We start from the raw sequence: 12119 nt of genomic DNA, 5'->3' as shown, positions 1-12119 counted from the left end.
TTGTCCTTCTCATCTTCTTTAGGTCTTGTTCTACTCCTTGTGGTCAGCCTGCCACATGTGGCCTCCACTAATGGGGCGCTGGTGGATCACTTACTGATGATAGAGAGGTGCCACTGTTGGATGGTATATATAATCCATTATGTGCATTGGTCGGATATGTCAGCAATGACACTGGATGAGCAACTCAAAAGCTATTTACCTGAATAATACTACTCCCTCTGTTCATTTTTATAAGACCTTTTAGACATTTCAGACAATGTACAAAACAGCCCATTTTGAGTTGTCTGAAATGACTTACAAAAGTGAACGGAGGGAGTATAAGAATGAACTGAAACATACATTGTCCGCAATGACAAGCTCAAACATCATTCACTAGCTAGTTAAAGTTAATTTTGATTTTATAGTAGGCCGAACAGCACACACACATCAACACCCATAGTATATGCCTTTGCAATAGATATACATCAAGACCTACTATATATCAAGACGCATGGAGGACTCCAGCGTAGTGAAACAAGGCTTGTAGATTGTGTCGGGAGGCTAAGCGGGCTAACCCCAGACTCCAAGGTTTTCCGACGGGTTTTCTCCATTATATCTTCTGGATAAGAAAACAGTGGTCCACGATAGTGCAAGCATATGTGGATGGGAGTCCATTTCACGATTCACATATTTCTTGTCATACGTGGTCCATCTATGTGTGGCATCATGGCAAGCCATCTCATGCCTTCTATCTTGTATGCATGGCCATATAAGTAGACAACGACATGCATTGCTGGTGCAAGAGGACTCCAACACGCATGAACCACGTACTACTTCGTCTCTTCTAGCACTCTGCCCTTAGTTCTAAAGGCGTAGTAAACCATCCTTCGTGTTTAAAATAATTTGCTGACCTAATGTAAATTGTCCATGAATTAAGAAAATTCAAGAGAATGAAACTTAACTTTTTGAAGGCAATAACTATAAATGGACTAAAAGAAAATATGAGGTACATCTTTATATATGAGAAATTCGTTGGTATTTATGGCGCATTAATTTCATGTTTTCTTAATATACCATTACTGACCATAATTGGTAAAATATATTTTCCTTTAATATCCACATATATAAGGCACGAGGATGCAAATTAATTACAACTTCCAGTTCGAGATTTTACATTTTCATTAACATGATTTACACGTAATAACAGCCACACAAGTTTTTTTTTATACAGAAGGAGAGTGCAAGTTAAACAGTGACAAATAAAAAGGGTACTATTTCCTTTGAGGAAGCACCTTTAAAATAGAGGAAAACTTTGTAATCTCTGCCCAAGGTAGGAGATGAACTCACGTACACAAGATAGAAGAAGAGTACACGGGAGTTTTGGCATCGCACAATTTGTGCCTCTTCTGACTCTCTTTATCATAATTAACCAAAGTGATTACATGGGTATTTTAAAGGGAAGCAAACGCACGGGCCAAGTCACACACACCGGCCTGATCCTAAACTCACGGTCCACGCACACATGTACTCCACTAAACAAGTGCATGCACATCCAGCCACTCCGATGGACCAACTCAACGTCTTTGCTTCAACTAACTCAGCTCACTTTGAGCTAGTCTCTTGGCACGGCAACGTACAGATCCCTCTCGCTCTCGGGTGCATGCATGTACCGATAAAATCTATCTAGAACTTATGCATGTACTCACAACTCCTGGCTTCACTTGACCGGTGATCAGCTCGCACCATTGCCGATCCATCAGTCCACTTCACCATGATGACATGCATGGCTGCACTAGACTTAGACTGAACAGACCCAAACAGAAATAACCTAGATTAGCTACTAAACAACAATGGTTAACACCAACAAACTTATCATCAGCCTTCTGTTTTCCATTCTTTATTTTCGTCGAACTGCAAGAGAAAGTCATTGCGAATCCGGTATCTTCTGCACAGGAGTCATTGCGATAAGTACTAAATTAACCTCTTATACCTGTGTTCTTGGCATGCGCTTATTGCTTGGAGCGTATGTATGTTAAGGATTGGTTTCTCGGTCACAGCTCATATATATGTTGCCAGTCACGTGTATGATGATTGCCACATGTATTGCTGGGAAATGAAATATGTATGTGTATTTATCTGTTTCGTCTTTTGGGTCATTGTAAAGATAAGTTGTATGCTGGCGCATGAAAATAAGTGTATTTGGCTACTATAAAATTATTATGATATGATGTTTTGTTCAAATTGACGTCACTGCGGCTTCTATATTTTGTTTCTCCATGTATCTTCTCTGGTCTACTGGTGCACCAACTTATCCATATTAGAGGCTGCATTGTGAGGTAGGTGGTGAGTTGTGCATCGCTTCAAAGATTCTCTTGATTCTTAGCTCTACTTTGCAGAATGTTCAGAATTATGAATATTTATGCCGGCAACTTCTGAAAAATTTCATAACAATGGTTGCATTTAGTTGTGGATCGATTCCTATATGAAATATGAATAATGTAATGGCAGGACTAGTGAATCATATTCCCTCTTGTTGTGTAGTCGCGACTGACGATATATATACAAGGAACAGCAAATACGAAGGCTGAGGAAACATATGCAATGGATCATGTAATGACCGGATAGTGAATCACGCCCCCTCTTGTTGTGTAGTCATGATTGACGATATATATTTTTCAGAAAAGGAGGAGGACCCCCGGCTTCTGCATCTGATCGATACATGCAGCCACTTTATTAATTATTCACAAAGACCTTACAAAGAAACACAACAGTAAGTCTGAAGCCACCGTCTAGACAACAACTGTCGCTACTCCTATCCAGTTGATGCAGGGATGTTGATAGTCTGGGCCTAATATAAAACAGACCTCGTAGCCAAACCTAACATCTAAGGCCTGAGGCCCCAACCAAGCCACTTGCCGGGTATGGGGCACACACTGGTCCGGCGCGCTCTCAGAGGCCGCTGCCGCCAACTGCCACTACTCCATCTTCAGAGTTGTGCTGACGCATCAACCTTGTCGGTCTAGCTGCCGTTGACGCCACCACGGCGCCCAACGGCACCACCTCCCTGCGCACGAACTGCTGAGCACGTCGCAGTCGCCACCGGTACACCTCAGCACCAATGCCGCCAAGTACCACCAGCCGACACAGCTTGAAGTCTTTGGAAGATCTGTTGTTCATAGCACCTGTCGAATAGGCATGAAAAAGCGTAGCACCTGTCGGCCAAGCATGACTTGACATTTCCACCGAAGCTCTGTGCTAGACGAGGCCGCTCCACCTCCGGCCACTATCTTCCAGCGCTGCTCCACAAACAATGCTCCCAAGAGAGAAACGACACCGCAATGCCACCATCGTCCGATCTGGAAGACCAGATCCTAGGGTTTCCCTAGGAGTAGTACGAGTGGGTCGACAATAGTCACATGACGATGCCTTCATCAAGGTAACGACGCGGAACGCTGCCATCGCCCGCCGTCAGCTCGGTTTTCACTAGCAACTACGTCTCCATGACTCGCAGCCGGTAGTACATGACGGATCCAGAGATCTGAACACCCAGCCTCAGGCCGACCACCTCTAACGGAAGAGATGACCACCACTGCCGGCTGCACCGATCGGAACAGATCTGACCGGAGGTGCCGCCAACGAGACCACCAGGCCCTCCACGCCGCCGCCGCCGATCTAAAGGCAGCATGCATTCCACCGCATCCAAGCCGGCCGACGCCGACCGCAGCTCGAAGGGCCAGTCGTTGCGCCCGCAGCCCCGGCCGCCGCCCGTGACTGGGCCACCCGCCGCGCCAAGCCGTCGCCGTCCGAGGACGGGCCGGCCTCCCGCCGCATGCCTCGGCTATCCGCCGCGCCGCAGAAATCAGATCGGCCGCGCCACCACACGTCTAGGGGCCCCGCACCACCCCGGAGACGCGGGAGAGAGGAAATCCTCCGCCACCGCCGTCGGCCCCCGGGCATAGCCCGGCGGCGTCCCCCGGCGGCGGCGGAGGGAGGTGAGGAGGGAGTGCGCGGCGGCGGCTGAGGGAGGTGAGGAGGGAGTGCGCGGCGGCGGCGGCTAGGTTTTTGGCACCGCCGAGTCGCCCTAGCGGGGGGCAACGAGGGGGCCTCGTCTGCGTTTAGTTGTTTTCTCACACTTCTTCCGCCCGATATATATACAAGGGAACAGAAAATATTAAGCCCGAGGAAACATATGCAGTGGACCTTGTAATGAAGATAGTAGTAACCCTTTTACGACATAGAGGAAAGGAGCCATATATCAACTATATAGATTGTTTGCGTTGTTTGCGAAAATTTTGGCGTTGAACTCGGTACAAAAGCACCTAAGTGCAAGAAACCTACTTTCATAATTTATAGTTATTAGCATAAAATAACTAACAAAAACAAAAAGGAAAACCATCCACTTATTTTAGTACATTTGGACATCATCTATTATACTATTAGTTATCAGATTTTCTTTTTAAGATTCTGGGAAGATATCAAGGATGATTTGGAAGAGCCATTTGATGCCTTCTAGGAAAGTTAGACACTGAAAGTCTTAACCATGGGATCATATCACGGATTCCTAAAATACATGGTACTGAAAAAAAAAAGATCAAAAGCATACGCCCGTATATTTGGTTGCTGTTAGTTTAAAATACTGACAAAAGTGTTAGCAAAATAGATTGGTATGATAGTTGAGAATATGATTTGGATACCCAGACTGCTTTCATCAAGGAATGCATATCATGGAAGGCATAGATAAAATTGCATGACTCCATGAAACACACCATAATAAAAAAAAGACGTGAATGACCTTTCTTGTATCAGATCGTGCAAGTGATGGGCATTGGAGACAAATGGTGTGATTGATTATGTTGAGGGAAGAGCTACAGGTCCCGCCTGAGTCCTACATGGCACCCACATGGAAGGTAAAACAAGTCAAAGATGATCAACACAAATCCTAGGTGGTCAACAATACTCCTAACAAGGGATCCGGACTCCAACGGACCTTGTAAGGCTTGGATCGTCGGGAGTCATGGCATTCTAAAGGTTTCGTGTGCCAAGCTCTACTCTTGGTGTCTCTCCTCATAGGACGTGAGATGCGCTCCCATGAGGGAACTTAATCTATTTAGAAAGCATCATCGTGTCACTTTTTCGGTGTATGGCTACCTTCGCTATAAGTCCTTCATACACACCCATGCCTACATTTCACTAACCATACTACAAAGGATACCCCTAGATAGTCAAAAGTTGCTTCCATTACAATAACATGGGCGCTGGCCATTGGGAATCCTCAACATCACTCCAAGGTCATCTCTTCCATCCAAGCAAGATGGTCTGACCCATGCGAACTTCAAACAAGGTCAAAGCATCTCTCAAGAAGATTGTGTTGACAAGTCGAACAAGAAAGATGTAATCTCAGAGCTAGACTCCGAGGATCCCGCCCTCTGGTAAGGTAGAGTCATGGGAGCCAACCTCATCGATGCACGAGAATTCTGCCGGCCTATACCGAATAGCCAGCCAAACGAGTCATGGACCAGACAGCTTTGATTTATCGACGAACCTCACAGAAGAAATTTAACATCATCACACTGACCTTGTCGAGCGCACCAACCGGACGATGCCACTAACCAAATCACTCTTAACTCATCATCGCTGCCATAGTGATACAGGCACACAACTCTGACTCCTCGCATGATAGTGAGGAACAACAGAGGAACGCCCAGGGCTCGTCGAACAACTGATATCCTTGCTAGTGTTATCGCTGCCACATAAATCACAACACCACCACCACCACATGCCTCCCACCACGAGTCTCCTAAGCTAGTAAGCTCCAAAGATAAAGCCTCCAAGGAGGGGAGCGATTGTTAAGTGTACACATTACTGTCACGTTTACATGACTTAGTCTCCCCGCCATTAGTCCCACGATGCACGATATGTGTGCACGTTCTCTATAAACTGCATGTATTCAATGCCTATATGTACTCCTGACTCTGAATCAATGAGATAAGTTCAGACTCTGTTCAGTTTTACAGTTCAACAAGGGCAAGAACCCGATTCCCGGTTTTCAGCACCGGAACGCATCCAACAACGGGTCGACCTCCACGACGCCATCGGCTCACGCCTCACCAGCACCGCCTCGTCAACCGGCAGCGGCACTGACGGCACCCACGACTCCGCCATGGCGTGCCCACACTGATCCCTGGACCGGCTTGATTCAGGCCTGGCCTGTCCCATGGACCCAGGCAACTGCCGTCGCCGCGCCTGGCCCCGCGCCCTGGCAGCTGCCGTCGCCACGACTCGTCGGCGGCCCCGGCCTGCTTGGCCGGCCTCCTGCTCAGGCATACTACTCCTTCGCGCAGAACCATCAACCGGCGCCTGCGACATACCCGGCCTCGCCATTTGCGCCTCCTGCCTATGCGGCTGCGCCGATGCAAGCGCCGATGTACGCACCTCCCACGACTCCTGCGTCTCCTGCCTGGGACCAAGCGGCCTTGGTCCACGCCTTGAACGCCTATACCAACCACAATGATGGAGGCTGGATCGTCGACTCTGGAGCAACTGCGCACATGTCTGGTACGCCTGGTATGTTGTCTTCTACCCACCCATCTCCTTCTACACCACCCATCATTGTTGGCAATGGATCACATCTCTCTGTCTCTCACATTGGTCGTTCTATTATTCCTAATGTTCATCGTCCCTTATATCTTAACAATGTTCTTGTTGCTCCTTCCCTAGTCAAAAATCTTATTTCTGTTCGCCGCTTTACAACTGACAACCAAGTTTCCATGGAATTTGATCCCCTTGGTCTTTCTGTGAAGGATCTCAAAACCCAGGCCCTGATCGCACGACATGATAGCACTGGCGATCTCTATCCACTCCATGAAGCCATGGCAACCAACTCTGCATCGGCGTTCCTCGCTAGTGTCAACCTTTGGCACCGTCGCTTAGGCCATCCCAATTCACAGACTGTATCTAGTTTACTTCAACATTTTCAAATTCCCTGTAGAAAAGACTCTCATGACCCAGCGCTCTGTGAAGCCTGTCAGAGAGGAAAGCATGTACGTTTGCCATTTCATCTATCAAAGACATCTACCTTTACACCATTTGAGCTTTTACATTGTGATGTTTGGACGTCCCCTGTTCTCAGTGTGTCTGGATACAAATATTATCTGATTGTGGTTGATGATTTCACTCACTACATGTGGTCTTTTCCTCTTAAGGCCAAATCTGATGTTCATGGCATTTTTGTGAAGTTTCAACAGTTTGTCTCTACCCATTTCTCCACACCCATTCGATTTCTTCAGTGTGACAATGGCACTGAATTTGACAACCAACGCAATCGCGACTTGTTTCTCGCAAGGCTGAGCGCGCCCTTCGCACCATGAATGATATGCTCCGCACCTTGCTCATTCAGGCATCCATGCCCATTGCCTACTGGGTCGAAGCTCTTCGGACGGCTACCTTTCTCCTCAACCTTCGCCCCTACAAATCCAACCCCTCCTCTACGCCATACATCAGCCTTCACAACTCACCTCCACCATATGACACGCTGCGCGTTTTTGGTTGCCTGTACTATCTCAACCTCACTGCCACAACACCTCACAAGCTTGCTCCACGTTCCACTCCGTGTGTATTCTTGGGCTACCCTGACGAGCACCGCGGATATTGCTGCTTGGATCTATCCTCTGGTCGGATTATCATCTCCTGCCATGTGACCTTCGACGAACAATCTTTTCCCTTTGCCACATTGCATGCCACCTCCACGCTTCCGCATCCCAACTCATCCTCCCCTTCCTCACGGCCTCTGTTTGCCATTACCGACAACCCAGCTCCCACGCAGGCCACAACTACGCATGAACCTCCTACACCTCCGGCACCACCGTCCCCTCCACCCCCTCCCTATACTGCCTCCACCACACCTCCCCATACTCCACCTCTACCGGCCAAGGCAATTCCGGTCCCTATTCCCCAAAACCCACACAAGATGACCACTCGAGCGAAACGGGGCTTTGGCATCCCTGCTCGCCGTCTTAACCTGTTAGCCTCCACCTCTACCATATCCCCTGTTCCTAAAACATACCGCTCTGCACTTCATGATCCCCATTGGCTTGAGGCTATGCGCTCCGAGTTTGATGCTTTTAAGCAGAATGACACTTGGGAGCTTGTTCCTCGTCCTCCCTCCTGCAACGTTGTCTCAGGCAAATGGCTATTCCGCCACAAATTTCACGCTGATGGCAGCTTGGCTCGCTATAAAGCTCGTTGGGTATGCGGCGGCTTCTCTCAACAACCGGGAATCAATTACGATGAGACGTTCTCCCCCGTTGTCAAACCAAGCACGATTCGTGCCATCCTATCCATTGCGACCTCCTCTCTCTGGCCTATACACCAACTAGATGTAAAAAATGCCTTCCTTCACGGCACCTTGACTGAAACTGTGTACTGTCAACAGCCACAGGGCTTCGAAGATCCATCCTTTCCTGATCACGTCTGATTGCTCAAAAAGTCTCTTTACGGCCTTAAACAAGCACCCCGAGCTTGGTTTTCTCGCTTTGCCACATACATTCAGACCCTTGGCTTCCTCCCTTCAAAGTCTGATTCTTCTTTGTTTACTTATCACTCCGACAACGCCACCGCCTACCTCCTCTTATATGTTGATGACATCGTCCTAACCTGCTCCTCCACTGCCTTCCTCAACTCTCTTATAGCCTCTCTTCAGTCAGAATTCTCCATGACCGATCTTGGAGCTCTCCATCACTTCTTAGGCATTACTGTCACGCGCTCCTCTGCTGGCCTGTTTCTCTCCCAACGTCAGTACCTCTCTGACCTCATTGACCGCGCTGGCATGACTGACTGTCACATTGCTCGCACCCCCGTTGACACTGGCAACAAGCTTGACTCCTCCGGCAACCCTGTTTCTGACCCGGCGTTCTACCGCAGCCTTGCAGGTGCTCTGCAATATGCCACCCTAACCCGCCCGGACATTGCTTATGCTGTCCAACAGGCCTGCCTATTCATGCATGATCCTCGTGATCCTCACCTCGCTCTTGTCAAACGTATCATTCGCTACCTCAAGGGCACTCTTCATCTTGGCTTACACATAAACACCTCCTCCCCAACTTCCCTGACAGCATACTCGGATGCCGATTGGGCCGGCTGCCCCGAGACCCGTCGCTCTACTTCTGGATTTTGTGTGTATTTAGGTGATAATCTAATCTCTTGGTCTTCCAAAAGGCAACACACTGTTTCCAGGTCGTCAGCAGAAGCGGAGTATAGAGCTGTGGCACACGCTGTTGCTGAGTCTGTGTGGCTCCGCCAATTATTGTTGGAACTCCAACGTCCAATACCCAAGGCCACCATTGTTTTCTACGACAATATCTCTGCAGTGTACATGTCAGCGAATCCAGTTCAGCATCGCCGCACCAAGCACATTGAGATCGATCTCCACTTTGTCCGTGAGAAGGTGCAGCTGGGCGAAGTCAAAGTACTGCATGTTCCTACTCAATCTCAATATGCTGTCATTTTCACCAAAGGACTACCAACAACGATTTTCAGTGAATTTCGCTCCAATCTTACCATCGTCGACATCGATGCTGCGACTGCGGGGGGATGTTAAGTGTACACATTACTGTCACGTTTACATGACTTAGTCTCCCCGCCATTAGTCCCACGATGCACGATATGTGTGCACGTTCTCTGTAAACTGCATGTATTCAGTGCCTATATGTACTCCTGACTCTGAATCAATGAGATAAGTTCAGACTCTGTTCAGTTTTACAGTTCAACAGCGATGAAAGAGGCGTCGACGTTCATCGTTGTAGGAGCCTAGATCTGAGGGTTCGCTCGGAGCATACACCTTAATGAAAGGCACGACGTCTGAAGACATCACCCTTGCCAGCTATGGTAATGGACCACAGGTATGGCTCTCGCCAATTGGGGGAACTCCTCCACTCGAAGTTAGACGAACATTGAAACCTCAATGCGCAGCCAAAATCAATCGTCCACCAGTAGGTGTAGCATCGTCAGAGCATCATCAAGGACCTATGACCATGGCAGACCGCCATCACCAGGCTGCAATGACATCGACTGCACTTCCATAGATTAAAAACCCATCGCACTACTCGCTGCGGCGGGCCTCTATGCAGTCTCATGCACCTTCACATCAGCCAAAGTTCCTCTAGAGCAATCGTCCTTTCGAACATCACTTGCCCCGGATCCATGCATGATGTCGACCCCGACAGCCCACACGAAGGTGAAACTCAGCACCCGCAGCCAGTGAAAGCCTCACAGCCGTCGGGCTCCGCAACCATCGGCATAGCACTAGTGGAAAAACGGCTAGCCACAACTTTTATTTGTGGTGCGCCATTTTGAACCAACTCCAGCACTACTATTCTCAAATAGTGCTGGCGTCGGCCAATTTCGTACGCCATAGATATTGTATTATTGCTGGCGTAGGAATCTTAGAGAACACCACCTGTATGTGGGTCTCAACGTTCTGAAGTGGTTAAACTTAGTGCTGGCATAGCCAAAGTGCCCTACGCCAGCACTAACCATAATAGCTATGCATGGCATTGCCAAGTAAGTTACGCCAGCAGTATATTTTGCGGGTCCATCCATTTTTGAGCCAGCATAACACCGGTGTGAGCGTTACCCAAACCCCAGGGATACATAGAATTGTAATGGTGTTCCCTATGTTTCGCACACTAGTAATTACGTCGTAACACTATTCACGTGTAATCTAGCATCCATTTAGATATTTTCCTCCTCCTTCTTCCTCCCTCTTTCCTCTTCCTCATCTCTCTCTTCTCTTTTCTTGAGAAAAAGAAAAAATTATTTCTCATGATTTCTTAAGTAGGTAGTTAGATCTAGTTAGCTTGTTGCTAGCCTTCACTCTCACTCACTAAGCTAGTTCTCTTCTCCACCCACTCAATCACACACACTTGCATTAAAATTTCCACCGCACTCCATTAATGGCGCCTCCAACTTAGGTATGGTCGCCCCCCTCCCCTCTCCCGCACCTTTGATGAGGTAATATAGACCGAACTTCTCGTTAACTTATGTGCATATATATGATGCATGTGCATATGGATGGATATGTGATGGATGTGTGTGTCATTAGTTGCTACGTATAGAAATTGCATTGCTCATGAATTATTGTCTCGTGTCATGTTTCATTTTGCACGCAATGTCTAGAGAGTTGCAAATGTTTTGGCAAAAACGTTGATTCATTTCCGTTTCGTCAAATTTCTGGCACTCAATATGTCCATTTTTTGTCATGCCGGATTTTTTATGCCATCATTGCTAATATATATGATTATTTTTATACTTTTACCTTTGCAGCACTGCTTGATCGCCTATCGAAAGATTCAATATGGATCAAAGTGTGAAGGGCTTTCTCAATTTCGCAGTGGCAAATATGATACAAAAGGGTGAAGTGCAGATATTATGTCCATGTTTGACATGCGTAAATGGAGTTTTGCACAACCCGTTCGAAGGCAGCGTGCTGGCGCACTTGCTCCGTCACGGTTTCGTTGCAGGTTATACATGGTTGACTAAGATGACTACTTACCTCAAGACGAAAGATGGTTTCAGTTTCAAATCTAAGATGTATAATGAGGTAAATCACACATATTTTAGTTATGCTAATTGGAGAGGATTGGCCAAAGCTCACGGATTTCAGTCTGGTATGATAATAACATTTCATATCGGCACCTATTATCAAAATGATGAGGACATATGGGTCGATTTTTTATACTTGATTCCAGTTCTTCCTTCGTGTAAGTTTTTAAACAAACTTGTTAAGTACCCTTTAGATTCCAGTTCACCCATAACTTACCTTTTTTGTATAAAATTTACAGCTTATTTTCTATCTCCAAGAAACATACGGAACTTAGTAGACGACACCTATTACACAGCTCCCACTACGCTTACTTGGAAGGAAAAGAGGTACCTCATGTCCTTTGTTGCTGATATTGAGACGTTTAAGAGCACTAACGGAGCTGGTCCAAATGATGGACCATACCTGCCCCTAGTGCACACACTGAACAAGAACAACATTTCTAGAAAATGCATGGTAAGATTTTGATCGCTACTTTATATATAGTATGTCTTTTTCACATATGTTCCTTCTTTCAACTCATAGTGTGTGTGTGTGTGTGTGT

General features: G+C 47.2%; 1 protein-coding gene across 1 annotated transcript; it reads left to right on the top strand.

Annotated features, from left to right (window-relative positions):
* The first annotated feature begins 3662 nt into the window (after nucleotides 1–3662).
* Nucleotides 3663–6814, top strand: LOC147983019 (uncharacterized). The gene is made up of 3 exons (XM_087540621.1): nucleotides 3663–3932; nucleotides 5994–6543; nucleotides 6780–6814. The coding sequence occupies exons 1-3, from the start codon at nucleotides 3663–3665 to the stop codon at nucleotides 6812–6814; spliced, it is 855 nt and encodes a 284-aa protein (XP_087396747.1).
* The last annotated feature ends 5305 nt before the right edge of the window (nucleotides 6815–12119 follow it).

This window comes from Triticum urartu, chromosome 2A (genome assembly GCF_056163025.1).
Source record: "Triticum urartu cultivar PI428250 chromosome 2A, HENAU_Tu73, whole genome shotgun sequence".
Taxonomy (NCBI): Eukaryota; Viridiplantae; Streptophyta; class Magnoliopsida; order Poales; family Poaceae; genus Triticum; species Triticum urartu.
Note: the sequence above shows the minus strand (reverse complement) of the source record. Positions and strands in the feature narration are given on the sequence as shown.

Coding starts and splice junctions, on each gene's coding strand:
- LOC147983019 (XM_087540621.1), top strand. CDS start 3,663: ATGCATTCCACCGCATCCAAGCCGGCCGACGCCGACCGCAGCTCGAAG. Junction 3,933..5,993: donor CCACCGCCGTCGGCCCCCGG/GCATAGCCCGGC, acceptor TCAGTTTTACAG/TTCAACAAGGGCAAGAACCC. Junction 6,544..6,779: donor GCACATGTCTGGTACGCCTG/GTATGTTGTCTT, acceptor CTTTCTGTGAAG/GATCTCAAAACCCAGGCCCT.